Here is a 20,712-nt window from a genome sequence, read left to right as displayed (position 1 = left end):
GGTGGTTAGTATTAGCATGGTGTAGCACTGGGTGGTGGTTAGTATTAGCATGGTGTAGCACTGGGTGGTGGTTAGTATTAGCATGGTGTAGCACTGGGTGGTGGTTAGTATTAGCGTGGTGTAGCACTGGGTGGTGGTTAGTATTAGCGTGGTGTAGCACTGGGTGGTGGTTAGTATTAGCGTGGTGTAGCACTGGGTGGTGGATAGTATTAGCGTGGTGTAGCACTGGGTGGTGGTTAGTATTAGCGTGGTGTAGCACTGGGTGGTGGTTAGTATTAGCGTGGTGTAGCACTGGGTGGTGGTTAGTATTAGCGTGGTGTAGCACTGGGTGGTGGTTAGTATTAGCATGGTGTAGCACTGGGTGGTGGTTAGTATTAGCGTGGTGTAGCACTGGGTGGTGGTTAGTATTAGCGTGGTGTAGCACTGGGTGGTGGTTAGTATTAGCGTGGTGTAGCACTGGGTGGTGGTTAGTATTAGCGTGGTGTAGCACTGGGTGGTGGTTAGTATTAGTGTGGTGTAGCACTGGGTGGTGGTTAGTATTAGCGTGGTGTAGCACTGGGTGGTGGTTAGTATTAGCGTGGTGTAGCACTGGGTGGTGGTTAGTATTAGCGTGGTGTAGCACTGGGTGGTGGTTAGTATTAGCGTGGTGTAGCACTGGGTGGTGGTTAGTATTAGCGTGGTGTAGCACTGGGTGGTGGTTAGTATTAGCGTGGTGTAGCACTGGGTGGTGGTTAGTATTAGCGTGGTGTAGCACTCGGTGGTGGTTAGTATTAGTGTGGTGTAGCACTGGGTGGTGGTTAGTATTAGCATGGTGTAGCACTGGGTGGTGGTTAGTATTAGCATGGTGTAGCACTGGGTGGTGGTTAGTATTAGCATGGTGTAGCACTGGGTGGTGGTTAGTATTAGCGTGGTGTAGCACTGGGTGGTGGTTAGTATTAGCGTGGTGTAGCACTGGGTGGTGGTTAGTATTAGCATGGTGTAGCACTGGGTGGTGGTTAGTATTAGCGTGGTGTAGCACTGGGTGGTGGTTAGTATTAGCGTGGTGTAGCACTGGGTGGTGGTTAGTATTAGCGTGGTGTAGCACTGGGTGGTGGTTAGTATTAGCATGGTGTAGCACTGGGTGGTGGTTAGTATTAGCATGGTGTAGCACTGGGTGGTGGTTAGTATTAGCGTGGTGTAGCACTGGTCTGTGATATTAATTGTTTGGAGCTTGTTAAAGGGCCCTGACATACTGTCATTCCTCTGAGCCCTGTGAGAATGCTGTGGTCAGGGCCAGGGGCATAGGGGCGTGTGTTACTGTACTGTGCTACTGTATCCCATCCAGTTCCTCCCTGTGACCCTATGAACAACCCCTATAAATAAAGCCTGTTGCATGTGGCGGAGTAGGTCCAAGTGGCCTTTCCCCCGACCCAGGGCAATATCCCTGCTATGCCTCACAGAGGAGGTGTGAAGACGAGACTTGCCAAGAACGGGTCTGCTTTGGCCAAACCATACCAGGTGGTTACTCACATGATGAAAGAGGTGGACTGGCCATCTGCCATTTCAGGCAAATGCCAGATGGGCTGGTCCATTTATAGCCCAGTGGGCCTGTCTGACTTGGGTTTTATGCGCAAAATTATCATTCTGGCTGCTAATGGGGGCCTCAAGGGAAAAAATGGGCCGGTGTTTTAGAAATGCCAGGGCTGCCTTCTGGTCCCAGTGCGCCCCTGTGTGATGAGTAACCTTGCTTGAGACCTGAAGACTTGAGCTCCCCTAGTCAGTCACCTAATCATGACTGAGGGTTCTCAGTCTTGCATGCAGGTTTTAACGTCAGACTGTGGACACAGTTCCTATAATAACTTTATAACTATACAGTGTGGAATGTGTTACCCAAAGTCTTTAAACCAACTGTTCCCAAACTAGGGGTGAAATGGGGTCACGGGAGAATTTCCAAAATCCTGAAAAATAAGAAATATATACACTGAGTGTACAAAACATTTAACACATTGTTAATATTGTGTTGCGCCCTATTTTGCTCTCAGAACAGCCTCAATTCGTAGGGGCATGGACTCTACAATGTGTCGAAAGTGTTTCACGGGTATGCTGGCCCATGTTGACTTCAATACTCCAATCCATCTCATCCCACAGATGCTCAATTGGATTGAGATCTGGTGACTGGACAGATCACTGCAGTCAGCTGAATTCACTGTCATGTTCGTGGAATCATTCCTGGACAATCCTAGCTTTGTGCATGGGGCATTATCCTGCTGAAAAAAATCATTTGCATATGGATATACTGCTGCCATGAAGGGATGCACCTGATTGGCAATGATATTCAGAGGCATTCAAATGTAGCGCCGCTTTTATCAAGGGGCCCAATGTGTGCTGTGAAAACACAACCCACACCACCTCCAGCCTGCACCATCACACCACCTCCAGCCTGCAATGTTGACGCACGGCATGATGGATGCATGTACTCGTGGTTTTCTCCATACCCTAGTACTCCCAACCGTGTAAAACAAATGGAACCGGGATTCATCAGACCAGGCAATGTTTTTCCAATTTCCCAGTGTTTTTCTTCCTTAGCCCACTGCAACCACAGTTTCTTGTTTTTTGCTGAAGGAAGTGGAATTCTGTAAGGTCTTTGGCTGCCATACCCCATTCGTGCTAAGGTACGACGAGTTGTGCATTCTTTTATGGGTCTTTGGGCACCAGTGTTGTATTGGACTGTCAGTTCTTGACACACTCAAACCTGGCACCTAGTACCATACCCCATTCAAATGCACTTAAATATTTTTTCTTGCCCATTTTTTATTTATTTTATTTCACCTTTATTTAACCAGGTAGGCTAGTTGAGAACAAGTTCTCATTTGCAACTGCGACCTGGCCAAGATAAAGAAAAGCAGTTCGACACATACAACAACATAGAGTTACACATGGAATAAACAATCATACAATCAATAATACAGTAGGAAAATCTATATACAGCATGTGCAAATGAGGTAGGATAAGAGAGGTAAGGCAATAAATAGGCCATGGTGGCAAAGTAATTACAATATAGCAATCAAACACTGGAATGGTAGGATGTGCAGAAGATGAATGTGCAAGTTGAGATACTGGGGTGCAAAGGCGCAAGATAAATAAATAAATACAGTATGGGGATGAGGTAGATTGGATGGGCTATTTACAGATGAGCTATGTACAGGTGCAGTGATCTGTGAGCTGCTCTGACAGCTGGTGCTTAAAGCTAGTGAGGGAGGTAAGAGTCTCCAGCTTCAGAGATTTTTGCAGTTCGTTCCAGTCATTGGCAGCAGGGAACTGGAAGGAGAGGCGGCCAAAGGAAGAATTGGCTTTCACCCTCTGAATGGCACAGATACACAATCCATGTCTCAATTCTCTCAAGGCTTAGAAATCCTTCTTTAACATGTCTCCTCCCCTTCATCTGCGCTGATTTGAAGTGGATTTAACAGGGGATATAAATAAGGGATCATAGCTTTCACCTGGATTCACCTAGTCAGTTTGTCATGGAAAGAGCAGGTGTTCCTAATGTTTTGTACACTGTGTATATTATATCGTCTTTGTATCTTAAAATCATTGTAATGTGGTTAAACTTAAAAATCTAAATGATTCAAATCTAAAAGATAGAATTCAACCAGGGAGCGCCCTTAGATCATGGGAAAGGGATGCAGTTGAATCATTCCCAAAGTTAATGGCTTGGCCTGCTACGCTATGAAACCACACACTATTGCAGAGACTTTGATATTACCGGCCGCAACTGATATGGTGAAAACAATGTGTGGGGGGTGCCGAGGCACAGAAACTCACATCAATACCGTTGTTAGATAACACTGTTAAACAAAGAATTTATGCTATTGCTAGCAATCAAGAGGAAAGAAACTCTTGACTGAACGACTCAAACTCCCCAGCTTATGCTCTCCAAATGTGTGTTAGCTGTGTGGGCCGAGATGCATTTGACCAGATGAGACTCCATCTATGGCGGGACTCTAGTTAGGAATGTGTCTCCCTCTGCCATATGAACACATTATATGATACACTGAGAGCAACTGGAGGCAAAAGAGCTGAGCACAGAACTGAGATATACCACAGCAGATAACTTCGATTGTAAACTACATCAAACCACATCCACTGCACCACGCCTGTTCACAAAACTATGTGGAGATATGGGATCAGAGCATGACAATGTTCTATTTCACACCGAGGCTTGGTGGTTATCGAGGGGAAGTGTTGGAAAGATTTTTCACATTGAGAGAGTAACTGTTGTCATTCACAATGGATGTAAAAACAACTGACTTGGTTGACATTCTGTGTAAGGAAAAAAGCAAAATACAGCATCAGTAAGTGTCCCACATGAGTGATGACTGCTCACCTCCAACGCTTGGAAGGGCACTTTGGGACCTACTTCCCAATCCGTTAGACTGTGATCCTGGCTCAGTTGACATACTGGTAAGTGAAATCGAACTGCTGATCGAGCTGTCATGTGCCCGAATCCTGCAGACAACGCATTCACGGGTCACTGAGGAGTTTTGGTTCCTGACTCGAAGGGAATACCCTGCCGTCTCCCTCTGAGCATTAATGCCGCTTTCAAAACGACTGGGAACTCGGAAATCTCTGACTTCCGACTGCAGTGCTTTCAAGACAACTGGGAACTCTGAAATACATTTTTAACTGTTATCCAACTCAGAATTCCAAATTGGGAACTCTGGCCTCTTTCCGACTTTCCAACCTAAAGATCACTGACGTCATAACTTGACCACCTATTTTTCAGAGTTCCCAGTTGTCTTGAAAGCACCAGAAAAGTTATGGTAGACTACCCTTCGCCAGCTCATGTGTGATGCTGGATTCAGTGCTCTTGTCTGCATTCAAACCAAATATAGATCCAGGTTGGATCTGACAGAAGATATGAGGTGCGTACAGTCGACCACGCCCCTCCGACTTTGAGAAGCTCCGACGCGACATTCATCAACCACACCCATCTCATTATTGGTGGTGAGATAAGATACATTGTCAGGCTAATTTGCAATTGACTGTCATAGCCCCACATTAAAAGTACACAGCATGACCAAAAGTATGTGGACACCTGCTCGTCAAACATCTCATTCCAAAATCTTGGGCATTAATATGGAGTTGTTCCCCATTTGTTGCTATAACAGCCTCCACCCTTCTGGGAAGGCTTTCCACTAGATGTTGGAACATTACTGCGGGGACTTGCTTCCATTCAGCCACAAAAGCATTAGTCAGGTAGGGCACTGATGTTGGGCGATTAGGTCTGGCTCGCAGTCTGCCTTCCAATTCTTCCCAAAGGTGTTCGATGGGATTGCGGTCAGGGCTCTGTGCAGGCCAGTCAAGTTCTTTCACATCGATTTCGACAAACCATTTCTGTATGGACCTTGTTTTGTGCAAGGAGGCATTATCATGCTGAAACAGGAAAGGGCCTTCCCCAAACTGTTGCCACAAAGTTGGAAGCACAGAATCGTCTAGAATTTCATTGTGTGCTGTAGCGTTCAGATTTCCCTTAATTGGAACTAAGGGGCCGAGCCTTAACCATGAACAACAGCCCCGGACCATTATTCCTCCTTCATCAAACTTCACAGTTGGCACTATACATTGGGGCAGGTAGTGTTCTCCTGGCATCCGCCAAATCCAGATTCGTCAGTTGGACTCTGCGACGAGGAGGGGGCCTTCTCTCCACCGCCGAGGAGCCTGTTTTGTTTGCCTGTTCTAAAATAGGTGTTTCGTGGTGGAGAGAAGATAAAGACAATTATGTGCCTGTCTGTTTTGGAGGGCAAGGGTTGATTGTTAGGTAATCTAATTTCAAAATAAAAAAACTGACTGAGAGTCTATCTTTCACTGCACTATTTCTGTCCCTCCTTAAATTGAATGTGGTACATTGTGGCTTGACCACAAACTCTCTTGTTGTTGCTGAATTTATCACGTTAGACAGTTTGGTTAGAGACAGTTTGCCATGTTCTGTGAAGGGAGTAGTACACAGCATTGTACGAGATCTTCAGTTTCTTGGCAATTTCTCGCATGGAATAGCCTTCATTTCTCAGAACAAGAATAGACTGATGAGTTTCAGAAGAAAGTTCTTTTGTTTTTAGCTATTTTGAGCCTGTAATCGAACCCAAAAATGCTAATGCTCCAGATACTCAACTAGTCTAAAGAAGGCCAGTTTTATTGCTTCTTTAATCAGGACAACAGTTTTCAGCTGTGCTAACATAATTGCAAAAGGGTTTCCTAATGATCAATTAGCCTTTTAAAATAATAAACTTGGATTAGCTAACACAACGTGCCATTGGAACACAGGAGTGATGGTTGCTGATAATGGGCCTATGTAGACAGTCCATTAAAAATCAGTCATTTCCAGCTACAATAGTCATTTACAACATTAACAATGTCTACACTATTTCTGATCAATTTGATGTTATTTTAATGGACCAAAAATGTGCTTTTCTTTCAAAAGCAAGGACATTTCTAAGTGACTCCAAACTTTTGAACGGTAGTGTGTGTGTATATATAGATGTTCTCACTCCTTATGTTCGAATCTAATGCCCAAAATGTCTCACAATTCCAAAATAACCCTCAAGAAGGGATGTCTAGGAGTGAGCATTGTCAATGTGTGTTTATGCTGAATTTGTATGTGCATGCATGTTTGCTTCATATATGTATCTGTGCTACGTGCATGAAACTCCCCCATGCCTTAATGTCCCATGTTTGAGTTCCTGTCTTTGGGAGCCCATCCAGAATCTGAGGAAAAAACATCAGCTGGTTTGAGTTAGTGAGTTTGGAATGTGACTTTGTTTAACTGATCCTGTTATAGAGACCATGCAGGGTTGTGTGTGCCTGTGTTTGCGCGTGCGTGTGTTTGCGTGTGTGTGTGTGTGTGTGCGTGTGTGTGCGTGTGTTTGCGCCTGTGTTTGTGGGCTCACGTGCATGTGCGGGTGTGTGTGTAGGTCCATGAAGCCATTGCTTGTCTCTCTGATTAGCGCTAGCATCATGTAATGGAGTTCTGTTTCTTTAGATGACTGGCCAGTAGAAGGGTTTACGACCCTAGGCTAACTAAGGCCTTCTCAGGAAGAACAATACATACTGCATTCCCTAGGTTGTTACTCTCCTAGCATTTGTCTACTGATTTTAAATGTGACAGAGAAAGACCTTTTAAAGGTAGACGGCGATATGACGTAGATGCAGAAAGTAAACAGCATAGTGGGTCAATTTCTGCAACAACTAAGAGCGTTGAAGAGTGAGGCTCAACTCCTCCTCTGCTGTTTTGGTGTCCTGGCTACCACGCTGTAACAGTGTGAAGCGAACCTGTGCACATGCATAGACACTGTGTGAGAGCAAAGTCCTTAAGGTTTTAGTTCCTTTTGAGACTAAACGTCTGTTTCCCATAGGTCCTTGCTGAATACTGTCCTATGTCTTCTGTCCTCCCAGACCCCCATAGTGGAGAAGATTAGGATGATAGCCCAGAAGGTGTACGGGGCTGATGACATTGAGCTGTCTCCAGAGGCCCAGGCCAAGATAGACTATTACAACCAGCAGGTGAGGTCACCATACCATACTACACATGATCTATTGAAGCTTTTACATAGTTACTTTCTCATGCACACACACACACACTGAATTAATTCAGTTGTCTAATTATGTTCCTGTGCTCCTGCCCGCAGGGTTACGGGAAGCTTCCAATCTGCATGGCCAAGACCCACCTGTCCCTGTCACACTTGCCTGAGAAGAAGGGCACGCCCACCGGCTTCACCCTGCCAATCAGAGACATCCGCGCCAGCATCGGGGCAGGATTCATCTACCCATTGGTGGGAACGGTGAGTGGTCTGGATTCTGGCAGCACAGCGAATGAGGCGCTATTAGTCTCCATAGGGATTTAAGGCAGGGTTAAGCCATTTTTACATGAACGCGGTCTCCGTGACCCACTTTTGGTTCTCAATGTGTCTCATGTGTGAGAGAGTGTTAGAGACGGGAGAGAGTCACAGTGTGTATGAAGTGAATATGTCTGTGACTGTTCTTTTGAGTGTGTGTGTGTGTGTGTGTGTGTGCGTGTGCGTGTGCGCGTGCGCGTGCGTGCGTGCGGTTTTCTTTAGTGTCCCTTGTGTGTTTTTGACCCTGCCCAGCTGTGCCTCCTGAGGTGTAGTCCCTCTAACCAGACTTCTGGTGCCAGAAATGCCAGGAATTTCTCTTAACGATGTGTGTGTGTGACTTACTCTTACATTGCTGCTCTGAGGAATTCAAGAACATACGAGTAAAAAAAAAAGTTATTCTTTCTTGTACGGTTCTCAATTCAAACATTAGTCATTTAGGGGCCTTCCGAGTGGCGCAGCAGTCTACAGACCTGGGTTTGATCCCAGGCTGTGTCGCAGCCGGCTGCGACCAGGAGACCAATGAGGCAGCGCACAATTAGCCCAGCGTCATCCGGTTTAGGGGAGGGTTTGACTGGCCGGGATGTCCTTGTCCCATCGCGCTCTAGCGTCTCCTTGTGGCGGGCCGGCCGCATGCACACTGACTTCGGTCTCCAGTTGTACGGCGTTTCCTCCGACACATTGGTGCGGCTGGCTTCCGGGTTAAGCGAGCAGTGTGTCAAGAAGCAGTGTGACTTGGCAGGGTCTTGTTTCGGAGGAGGCATGGCTCTCGACCTTCTCACCTCCCGAGACCGTACGTACGGGAGTTGCAGCGATGTAACTACCAATTGGAAATCATGAAATTGGGGAGAAAAAAGGGTCAAAAATAAATAATATATATACAATAGTCAATGAAATCTTTCATCCGAAGCTCTGCTTTAAACCTCATTCCTTTCGACCCTGAACCCTCTCTGTCATTAAGGAAGTTGCTAGACTTCCTTAGCTGCCCACTGAAAGTCTTATCGCATACGCAGACACACCGGGTTTCCGTGTGTGTGTATTTATCTATTACCCTCTACTCTCCTTTGGATGTTCCTCTTCTGAACTGGACTTAACCCCAGACCTTCCTGATAACCCCTGAGATGGGTTGGGGATGATGGGCTTGGCTGGATGGAGCCGGTTGGTGGGCAGTTGTTGGTCGTACAGGAAGTTGGTCCCCCACTGTTTCCCCGGCATGCTGGGTAGGGGCGGCCGCCGGTCGGTAGGACGTCTCTCCAGCCACCCGCCTCCACCGCTTTGATCTGCTAGGGCCTGTGTAGCCATCACGACCCTTGAACTATGACTCCTGACCCCGGAGGGAATTTACTAGCAGCTCCTTGAACTCTCCACCTTTTTTTCGCCTGGCCCATAGTCTCCTCCTGGCGTCTGATTAGATCCATGTCTAAAAGGATAGCAGATTAGTTCCTGTAATGTACTGTCTTTAAGTTTGGTGAACTTGACCTTTTTATTTATTTGATTAAATTGATGTCTGAATTCATTGACAAGTCCTTTGATCCCAATAAGTAGCTTTAGACGACTGTGTAAGGCAAGTGAGCGTTACGGCAGCCATCTATGCATTTGGGTGTGTATCCTGTAGGTTTTCTAAACACGTGCCAGAGTGTTGATCTGACACGTGAGTGTGTTTTTGACGTTTGTTTGTACAATATGCTTGTGTATTAGCTAGTTACTTGAGAGAATGTTTTGTCTGGGAGATGGGTTGCTTTCGCTGCACCTGCCTTTGTGAGCACGAGACCCAATGTGAGGAGAGAAGCAGGGATGGCACACAGTTTAATTAGCACTGTTGTGGTTGTCATGTCAGTTTTGTGTCACCCTGACCTCAGGGTCATCTCGCTCTCTCTCGCAGGTGGAGAGATTTGACTAACTGAAGGCCCCGGGGGAGTAAAGAGAGGGAGGGGCAGGTGAAGGCCTTAGTTGGGTGAGGAACCAGGAAGGGGGCTGATGTCAATTCCCAGATATGTGAGGGAGGGGTCTCAGGGAAAACAATAGGTCTCTGTAGAATCCATATCCCATTAGAGCAGGGGTATTCAACCAGGGATTTTTAATATATACAGTATCAGTCAAAAGTTTGGACACACCTACTCATTCAAGGGTTTTTCTTAATTTGTTACTGTTTTCTACATTGTAGAATAATAGTGAAGACATCAAAACTATGAAATAAGCAAAAAAGTGTTAAACAAATCAAAATCTATTTGATTCTTCAAACTAGCCACCCTTTGCCTTGATGACAGCTTTGCACACTCTTGGCATTCTCTCAACCAGCTTCATGAGGTAGTCACCTGGAATGCATTTCAATTAACAGGTCTGCCTTGTTTAAAGTTAATTCGTGGAATGTCTTTCCTTAATGCATTTGAGCCAATCAGTTGTGTTGTGACAAGTTAGGGATGTTATACAGAAGATAGCCCTGTTTGGTAAAAGACCACGCCCATGTTATGTAAGGTAAGAACAGCTGACATTAGCAAAGAGATATTACACTCCATCATTACTTTAAGACATGAAGGTCTCCTCTTTATAAAGCTCAGAATAGCTGGAGTTTAGAGATCCTGTTCACTTGTCCCGCTGTGCCTCTGTCACCTAGAGGTTATATTTAGAGCGAGTTGAAAGTAGCAACACACAACTTTTTACCAGGAATTCCAAGCTCTGTTTTGATTTGTGTAGTCCTGACAATTACAATATTGTAGAGATGTCAAAGGAGTGCAATCCATGAAATATATAGGTTTCTGATCTACAGGTTGTGACCTCCCAATGCACTCGCGATGACGTCCCAATCAAATGTGAAAATGTTAAGTACACCATAAACTAATACGCACACCAGCATAAAGCCTCACATCTTATAATTTAAGCTTCTTGTTACAATTCCCCCCCATGAGAAAGGCAGTGGGTTGTCAAAACTCCTGTAGCCCTTCCCTGGCTGAAGTCAGAATAGGATAGAATATACTTTTTTGGGCTCCCGAGTGGCGCAGCGGTCTAAGGCACTGCATCTCAATGCTTGAGGCGTCACTACAGACACCCTGGTTCGATTCCAGGCTGTACCACAACCTGGCCATGTTTGGGAGTCCCATAGGGCGGCGCGCAATTGGCCCAGCGTCGTCCGGGTTTGGCCAGTGAAGGCTGTCATTGTAAATAAAAGTGTGTTCTTAACTGACTTGCCTAGTTAAATAAATGTTACATTTAAGTTGTGCTATCCGCCCCGTAGCTCCTGAAAGAGACCCCTAACTTGCCGCAGGAATGCAGTGCGACGGGTCATATTTACAATTTACTACTGTGAACTTCTCACTTAAGGAAGCACACACTCACACAGGTCAGAGTTCAAAGCTGCCTCCACTCATCTCTTTATTTATTTGCACCAAAGAAAACAAGTGATAGACAATACAGATAAAAACTAATTAAAACAAAAAAACAGTGTTGCATGTTGGAAGTTCAAGGGCTGATATTAAAACCACACCACAAAAAAATTATATACAATACATAAGTACAAAAATAAAAAAGGTTTGTTAAAACAGATAACAAAACCTGCTAATTATAAATGTATAAATTCATTTGATCAGTAATCACAAAAAAATATACACTGCTCAAAAAAATAAAGGGAACACTAAAATAACACATCCTAGATCTGAATGAATGAAATAATCTTATTAAATACTTTTTTCTTTACATAGTTGAATGTGCTGACAACAAAATCACACAAAAATAATCAATGGAAATCTAATTTATCAACCCATGGAGGTCTGGATTTGGAGTCACACTCAAAATTAAAGTGGAAAACCACACTACAGGCTGATCCAACTTTGATGTAATGTCCTTAAAACAAGTCAAAATGAGGCTCAGTAGTGTGTGTGGCCTCCACGTTCCTGTATGACCTCCCTACAACGCCTGGGCATGCTCCTGATGAGGTGGCGGATGGTCTCCTGAGGGATCTCCTCCCAAACCTGGACTAAAGCATCCGCCAACTCCTGGACAGTCTGTGGTGCAACGTGGCGTTGGTGGATGGAGCGAGACATGATGTCCCAGATGTGCTCAATTGGATTCAGGTCTGGGGAACGGGCGGGCCAGTCCATAGCATCAATGCCTTCCTCTTGCAGGGACTGCTGACACACTCCAGCCACATGAGGTCTAGCATTGTCTTGCATTAGGAGGAACCCAGGGCCAACCGCACCAGCATATGGTCTCACAAGGGGTCTGAGGATCTCATCTCGGTACCTAATGGCAGTCAGGCTACCTCTGGCGAGCACATGGAGGGCTGTGCGGCCCCCCAAAGAAATGCCACCCCACACCCTGACTGACCCACCGCCAAACCGGTCATGCTGGAGGATGTTGCAGGCAGCAGAACGTTCTCCACTGCGTCTCCAGACTGTCACGTCTGTCACATGTGCTCAGTGTGAACCTGCTTTCATCTGTGAAGAGCACAGGACGCCAGTGGCAAATTTGCCAATCTTGGTGTTCTCTGGCAAATGCCAAACGTCCTGCACGGTGTTGGGCTGTAAGCACAACCCCCACCTGTGGACGTCGGGCCCTCATACCACCCTCATGGAGTCTGTTTCTGGCCGTTTGAGCAGACACATGCACATTTGTGGCCTGCTGGAGGTCATTTTGCAGGGCTCTGGCAGTGCTTCTCCTGCTCCTCCTTGCACAAAGGCGGAGGTAGCGGTCCTGCTGCTGGGTTGTTGCCCTCCTACGGCCTCCTCCACGTCTCCTGATGTACTGGCCTGTCTCCTGGTGCCGCCTCCATGCTCTGGACACTACGCTGACAGACACAGCAAACCTTCGCATTGATGTGCCATCCTGGATGAGCTGCACTACCTGAGCCACTTGTGTGGGTTGTAGAAAGTGACCAAACCATCAGCCAGGAAGCATAGGAACTGAGAAGTGGTCTGTGGTCCCCACCTGCAGAACCACTCCTTTATTGGGGTATCTTGCTAATTGCCTATAATTTCCACCTATTGTCTATTCCATTTGCACAACAGCATGTGAAATTTATTGTCAATCAGTGTTGCTTCCTAAGTGGACAGTTTGATTTCACAGAAGTGTGATTGACTTGGAGTTACATTGTGTTGTTTAAGTGTTCCCTTTATTTTTTTGAGCAGTATATATATTTGTTTTGTTTAAATGTGAGTGTGTGAGAGTTAGGCTATGTGGAGGAGATTACTGATTAGTTTGGTTCATCAGGCGGACTCCCAGTCTTCACTTGAAGTTAGGCCCGTCAGTCAGAAGAGCACTAACACACGCTAATCTATCTATTTACAAAGCGTCTCTTCTGAGTCATTCAGATGTCGATCCACACTCACAAACACAAACAGAGTACCATTTGATTCACCTCCAAATCATATTAGCCATTATGGGTGGACACTGTCTCCACCATGATGAATTATCACCCGTCTCTGCGAGGGAAAAGTAGATATGCCTGGCTGAGGCCAGCCAGAGTCATGGACTTGGTTAATTTAGAGCTGAGAGAGAAGCCGCATCAAGATTAGTCACTGTGGTAGGAAGAGTAAAATCAATGGTGAGTTTTTGTGGTATTTCGTAGTATTCGGAGTTAAGAGCCCCTAACTCCACTCCAGTGCAGTGGAGGGGTGTTACACAGTGATAGAGTAAGTGCTACATTGTCAGCCCCAGGGTTTTCCCAGACAATGGCGCATTGTTTGGGAATAATGGAGGGAATTTGTTGCCAGAGCCAGGATTCCATCTTTAGCCACAGAGCGTCCGTGTTTTGCGTGTTCCGACAAGTTCCCCGCCTGCCTCAGGAGTATGGGACCAAAGGAGAACAGCACACCTATTGTCACTACCTGAACCATATCTTCTCCATCAACCTCTCTTACCTTCCCTCCTCCCTGACAGGTCATTATTTTAGTCCGGCTTTAACTCTGCTGACAGGACTGTTTATGACCTCTTCTGTCATTGTAATGGCAGTGTTATGTAGCCACTATGATGCAGGTTCACATTAAGTGTTACCATAGTTTTTTTTTTACTAGGAAGTGATAATTAAGGATCTGACCCTTTTTCTTTCAATTTTCTCCTAAAATGACATACCCAAATCTAACTGCCTGTAGCTCAGGACCTGAAGCAAGGATATGCATATTCTTGATACCATTTGAAAGGAAACACTTTGATGTTTGTGGAAATGTGAAATTAATGTAGGAGAAATATTTTTATTTTTATTTAACCCTTATTTTACCAGGTAAGTTGACTGAACACATTCTTATTTACAGCAACAACCTGGGACATAGTTACAGGGGAGAGGAGGGGGGAAGAATGAGCCAATTGTTAACTGGGGATGATATAACACATTAAATCTGATAAAAGATAATACAAACAGAGGTTCAAACTGTAGAACCCAGTTCCTACATTTGAATATAAAAATGAATTTTATCAAACAAAACTATGCTACATTTTATCTCTGGGACCCTCAGGATGACAAATCAAGGCAAGATTACTGAATGTAAGTACATTATTTACCTTCAGAGGTGAATGTATCAAACCAGTTGGCGTGATAAAAGTGTTTTGTTGTTGTGTACTATCCTCAAACAATAGCATGGTATTCTTTTACTGTAATAGCTTCAGTAAATTGGGGAGTGCAGTTAGATTAACAAGAATTTAAGCTTTCTAATTATATAAGACATGTCTATGTCTTGGAAAGTTTGCTGTTACTTACAACGTCATTCTAGTCACATTAGCGCATGTTAGCAACAACCATCCCGGTATAGGGACACTTATCCTATGGGATCCTTAAGAGGTTTTAATGCCTAGTAGTCACTAGGGACTACTAAATTACAGTGGTAGTCACAGGTGCATTACAAATGTAGATGTAAAATAAAAGAGGACAAGTGGCTCCCAAGTCCAAAATTGGAACAAATTGGCCGTTTTGGATAAATGAACCATTCTCCATATTGGAGAGATGATCATTCCTTCCACGGTGTTTTCAGAGCAAGTCCTATTGACCATAGGCATACTCGTGACTGTCCTTTCACATGTCCTCCTCTTCATGCCCATGATTTCATTATGCCTAATTCCCCCGCCTCACGCCAGAATAACATTTAAGCAGTCAGTTGATTTTAATTTACTCTACCTCAGGATATCCTCCTAGGCTCTCAATCTTCTCTCTGTAAAGCGACCCATCGCCGCCGCCCCCCAGTCAAATTGAGCTGTTTAAAGTTCTTAGTCCTCTGTGACACTGTAGCTGCTCCAATCCAAAACTGCTGCAGTGCCCGTTTGCCCTAATGACTCACCTTCTGAGGTCTGATTGGACTAGATGCCCAGTCCCTTAGTTTCTGTAATTCCGTGTCAACAAGTGTAGAGAGAAGAAGACAGGTTTTTGTTTGGAATGGAGCCGCACATGTTATTGCAGAAGGAGTGTATTCTCTTCCATTAGTGAGAGGAACACCCTGTTCTACTGGGCAGTTAGTTGTCTTCTCCTCTCCTGCCCCATACTCCCAGTCATACCCTCACTTTGACTCTTTCCTTGAGGGCCAAAGCTGTAAGTCCCAGAGTAGGTCTCTGATTGTGTGTCCTTCCACTGTGAAGACAACAACCTAGATACTGTAATGTTAAGGGATAATCAAGGGACTATGCGTTCTATGGAAATAATGCACAACGTGGAAGGTGTGGCATTAACCTTCCACGGCGTTGCATTATCTTCCAGAAAACACATATAGCTCCCGAGTTGATTATCCCGCTTATACCAATGCTATATTTGTGGCTATGAAATGTGTTCATTTGACGTCAGAAATGTGTTCAACATCCACTGAAGTAGCTAGCATGTTTACTACATAGCTACAATAGTTGCCTTGGTAACCAAACAGACTTGCTAGCTTAGCTAACCAAACCATCAGTCCTCCTACAGTAGCTTGCTATTATGAAAATCGAATTCAACTATGCCAATGTTTTCATTTCGACTTTTGCTTTAAAAAACAGCTCAGATATAGAACATGTAAAAATGTACTTCATTGCCGTTGAATTATACCGTGCAGTTGGTAGAGCATGGTGTTTGCAACGCCAGGGTTGTGGGTTCGATTCCCACGGGGGGCCAGCACAGGAAAAAAAAAAATGTATGAAATGAAATGTATGCATTCACTAGTGTAAGTCGCTCTGGATAAGAGCGTCTGCTAAATGACAAAAAAATATAAAAAAATGTAAGCAAAAGGCACAAGGGGGTGTGGTATATGGCCAATATACCACAGCTAAGGGATATTCTTATGCAGGACACAGCACGGAGTGCCTGGATACAGCCCTTAGCCGTGGTATATTGGCCATATACCACAACCCCCCAAGGTGCCTCATTGCTATTATAAACTGGTTACAAAGGTAATTAGAGCAGTAAAAATAAATATTTTGTCATACGCATGGTATATCAGCCAATCAGCATTCAGGACTTGAACCACCCAGTTTATAATGAATTATATTTTGCAGCAAGCTGAATTATCTAATGTCATTGGCAGATATTTTTCTTATTTTTTACCTAAAAAAGGCTTAGTACAAGTAATTTATCTTCTTTCAAGATATTCTTTCAAGATAATTTACCTTATTACGACGATTAAATTACTTGTATTAAGCCTTTTTTAGGTTACAAATAAGAAGGGAAAATGATTTGATATTTTTTGGGGTACGGAAAAAAACTAGGAATTATCACTCAATGTAAGATATTTAGGCTTGCTTAGAATGAACTTTTTGCAGTGCAGTTCTACAGTTTCCTAGGGCAAGGGTGTTTCGCTGCCAGAGGATTTTGACCTGGTTTGGTGGAAATGCATAGCACCATGTGTCAGCTTTGTAACTGTAGCTATTTTGTGCCGGGACCATGATCTCCCACCTTTCCCCCCTCTATTTTTCAGGCTGGTCTAGTTTGGTTGGTTTACTTGGAATTGAAATAATGTGATGTACATTCTTTCGACGCTCACATGGGGACAAAGAACAGAAGCGCTGGAAAGCCACCACAGTCCTTATGATGGGTTGTCAACCCATTTGGCAATCACTCTCTGAGTCACATAGATGGGAGTGTAGAAGTAATAGGGAAGCCCCTTCCTTCATCTTGATTTGATCTCCAGCAGACTGAATTAAATGAGTTTGGATTATAGTAATTCAACATCAGATCAGTTATTTCATTATAGAAAATATTTTCCAAACCTTACATCCCACTCTTCATGATTTACCATTGAGCAGCTGTGTTGTGGTGTTGTCATGAATATGCAGAAGCATTATGCAGTTAACACACAATCTTGTCATTTACAGCAGCTAGAGTTTGCATGGTTGGTCTGGGAGAGGTTTTATTTTATTTTTAATTCTGTGTGCTAAATACCAATGACCATATAGGCCTGTAACTTTTAACCCAACCCCTCTGAATCAGAGAGGTGCGGAGGGCTGCCTTAATCAACATCCATGTCTTCGTTAGCCGACGCCAATGGTGACAGCTAGTCTTACTGGGGTCAGCTCTTGGAGCTGAAAGATGATTGGCTGAATGAAAAATACTTCCTGTGTTGTCACATTCTAGCCTAACTCTAGGCTCAACTGTAGGGCCAACTTAGATAGTCAGTAATAGTTACGTAGGAATGTAATTTGGGGCTAAGTTGTACATTAGTGTAGTTAAGGCTCTTGTTAATTTGATTTGACCTGTTTAAGTGAATTTGTTTACTAGCTCAGAAGTCTAGTTTGTTTCACCACGTAACTTCAGTGTGAAACTGCAGATGAAAGATTTTATGAGTTTTGTCCATCGCTACAGATGAATGTATGTGTCTTCTATGAAGAGAAAGCTGCGATAGCTACTGGAATAGGTTAATCATATCGTCCTGAGATAGGACTACCTGTACTTTGACTGTAGTGGATCACAGACAGTAAAACAGTGGTCCTGTTATTTGTTAGAGAATCTACAAGAGACATCTCTATTCCGGGAAAACGGCTGTTCACATAGTTCATCTGGACTAATCATTCTAGTTTATCCTCCTTTCTAACAACCTCTCCCTTGTCTTCCTCTCCATTCTGCTCATCAATAACTGTCAGCCCAACACACGACCTGATCCATAGCATCTCAACAGAGTTCTAATGACACATGCATGACTCCCAAATAGGGTTGCAAAATTACGGGAACTTTCAATAAATTCCCTGGTTTTCCAGAAATCCTGGTTGGAGGATTCAGGATTTACTACAGTTTCCCTCCTGATTACGGGAATCATCCAACTGGGATTTCGGGAATATTGGGGAATCTATTGAAAGTTCCCAGAATTTTGCAAGCCTACTCCCAATCAATAGTGCTTTGGTGGCTTGAATTGGTCAAGTCAGCTGGCTGTCCCTATTGGCCACTTTGCAAATCGGCTATGGTCGTTGTCCAATCAACTCCTTTTTTCTCTCTCTGAGCCCCGCCCCGTCTGACCTTAGTCTCCCTGTAAATTTGATTTAGTTTAGTTTTTTTTCTTAATCTCCTGTCAAAATTACGTTAAAATGTTATTGGCTCTTATGCGTCACTGCTGGTTAAGTTATTAGAAATCCATCTCTCTGAGCTGTAAAAATACACTACAGTGAAGACCAGAGGCTGCTCTGCTCAGGGCTGTCTTATAGACTCCTTTTAGTGTTTGTAAATCGCTGTTAAACTTTTGAATATTTCCTGTTATTTTCAATAATTTCATGAATAAAATGTATGTAAACTCATGAATCGAAGACTCAATTGGGAACTGATTTCAAATTGAATCAACTCAAAAGGAAAGCAAATCATTTTACCTGCTTTCACAAGTGGTTGATCAATGCAATGCACAGATGACTAACTTGCTCTTTCTCTTCCTCCTCACTCTCTCCCCCTCCCTCTCCCCCTCAGATGAGTACTATGCCAGGCCTGCCCACGCGACCCTGTTTCTATGACATTGACCTCGACCCAGTTACCGAGGAGATCACTGGGCTCTTCTGAGCATGCTTCAGAACAATCACACAGGTAAAATAGTATTCCATTCAAACCATTATGACCCAGTTTTTATTTCCATATTATATATAGCTGAAAATGCTGGTCATATTCATTTTTGACATCTAAATCGATCACACATTTTGGACAAGTCACAGATATAGATTTTTCTGTATAGCACACACATCTTATTTCGCTGAATTTAAGTAACGTTATTTTTGGCATTTAGATTTTACCCAATGGTGCCTAAAACACTTTTACTGAAATGAGAGGCTGAGAGGTGTAGCTGTTGCCAAGGTTAAGGGAGCCTGTGGCTGTCGCAACAATGTCTTTACAGTTCCAGTAAGCCAGATGGAGAAATTATTATCTTAGCTACATATGAATCAGTCTGTGTATCAGTGTTGTTTCCACTGCCACAGTAAGCAGCAGTCTCGTTATATCTCGTCAGGCAGCAGACAACACTGCTACATTTTTCCTGTAAATTCAGTCAGTAGTGAACCAGTTTGTTAATGCTTATGTAGTCTATCTGCCACATACCATGTAGGGTAGGAACGTGATGCCTATGAAACTGAATGCATGTGTTGTTGTAGAGCACTCATACAAGAAAGGTACCATGTAGGGTAGGAACCTGATGTTTACATAACTGAATTCATGTGTAGCACTCATACAAGGAAGGTGTCTGAGTAGTGTGTGCATGTACTCCCTGTGTCTCATTGTCCTTCCTCTGAGTGGTCCACTTGGCCTAGACGGTGTTAAATATTGCCTCAGCGTCAATACACAGTACTCCTCTGGATATTTTCACTCGGTGTTATTCCCTATTCACTCAGCACCAAGGCTATGGCCCTAGATTTAGAGATGCACTCAGTCAGTCACTCACTTCTCCAACGTTCTGATTTTCTCTCCTCAGGCTCTGTGAAAGTCCCTCCTGCCCTGTAGGGAGCATGGCGATGACCGGAGGAAGAGCCCTACACCCTCCATGGAAGATGCTTAACCCTTCTAATGGCACTTCCTACCTACAGGGTTCCACAACGCCACTGCAAAGGCTGGGGTCACTCTTTTGCACATCAACGATATTCAACCAAATAAGGCCTAAGGCCTAACAATGCAGTAGTTCTGTTAACTGTAACCCCTTATAAATGAGGAAAAAGATTTTGTTACTTTTTAAATTTGTTTACTGAGATGAACTACCATAATATCTCATGTCGTGGTGCTGGTTTTATTGTTTTCATTTTTCTTAATGTGACTTAATATGCTTTTATTTAGTGTAATGCAGTACATGTGCTCATGTATTTATGCACTAAATTCATGTTGTACGCACAAGTTGTTTTAAATGTGGTTATCTAGCCTCGTCTAACATTTCTTAATCCATTACATCCTGCTAAATGCCATTAGGGTGGCTGTTACAGTTTGGTTACTAGCTGTGTGCTGATGCTCTACTTCTACTTAACGCTGTTTAATTAGATGGATTATGGAAAACCATGGTTTTCTACCGTATAACAACTGTGCCTTTTTAAAATAAACAATTGTATTTACTCTACAGTTCTGTTGTCTTATTTTAGTTTTTGTCTTGTTGTTCACACCCAGCAGGTGAGCAGAGACCATTCCATCTGTTGTTTGGACACAGACTTCTTCCTGTTATCACAGAGCTCTCTAAGGAGAGCCTCCAAAACAGGCACAATGGCTATTTTTGGTTTGGGTGAAAAATGTACATATGCAGAACAGTTGAATACACTCACTCAATCACGAGCACAGTCAAGTATACTCATATACTCACTAATGCATGCACATGAACCTAGACGTGCAAACAATCAAGCACAACAATGCCAGAATGCATAACAACAAATTTACTCACACATATTTAGAGTTTAGCCCTCGATGGTCCTGAAATCCAGGCCTCAGAGCCGGCCCCCTCACAGCACCCTAGAATGTCAGCTC

At 43.9% G+C, this 20,712-nt stretch overlaps 1 protein-coding gene across 2 annotated transcripts in view; it reads left to right on the top strand.

Annotated features, from left to right (window-relative positions):
* mthfd1l (methylenetetrahydrofolate dehydrogenase (NADP+ dependent) 1 like) overlaps positions 1–20,316 on the top strand; it is an 85,316-nt gene extending 65,000 nt beyond the window's left edge. For both annotated transcript variants that reach the window (XM_014205574.2, NM_001165368.1), the window contains 4 exon segments: positions 7,432–7,539; positions 7,665–7,817; positions 18,697–18,810; positions 19,685–20,316. In XM_014205574.2, the coding sequence (XP_014061049.1) occupies positions 7,432–7,539; positions 7,665–7,817; positions 18,697–18,786 (351 nt within the window). In that variant the 3' untranslated portion in view covers positions 18,787–18,810; positions 19,685–20,316.
* The last annotated feature ends 396 nt before the right edge of the window (positions 20,317–20,712 follow it).

The sequence above is a fragment of the Salmo salar genome, chromosome ssa06 (assembly GCF_905237065.1).
Source record: "Salmo salar chromosome ssa06, Ssal_v3.1, whole genome shotgun sequence".
In the NCBI taxonomy this organism is placed as follows: domain Eukaryota; kingdom Metazoa; phylum Chordata; class Actinopteri; order Salmoniformes; family Salmonidae; genus Salmo; species Salmo salar.
Note: the sequence above shows the minus strand (reverse complement) of the source record. Positions and strands in the feature narration are given on the sequence as shown.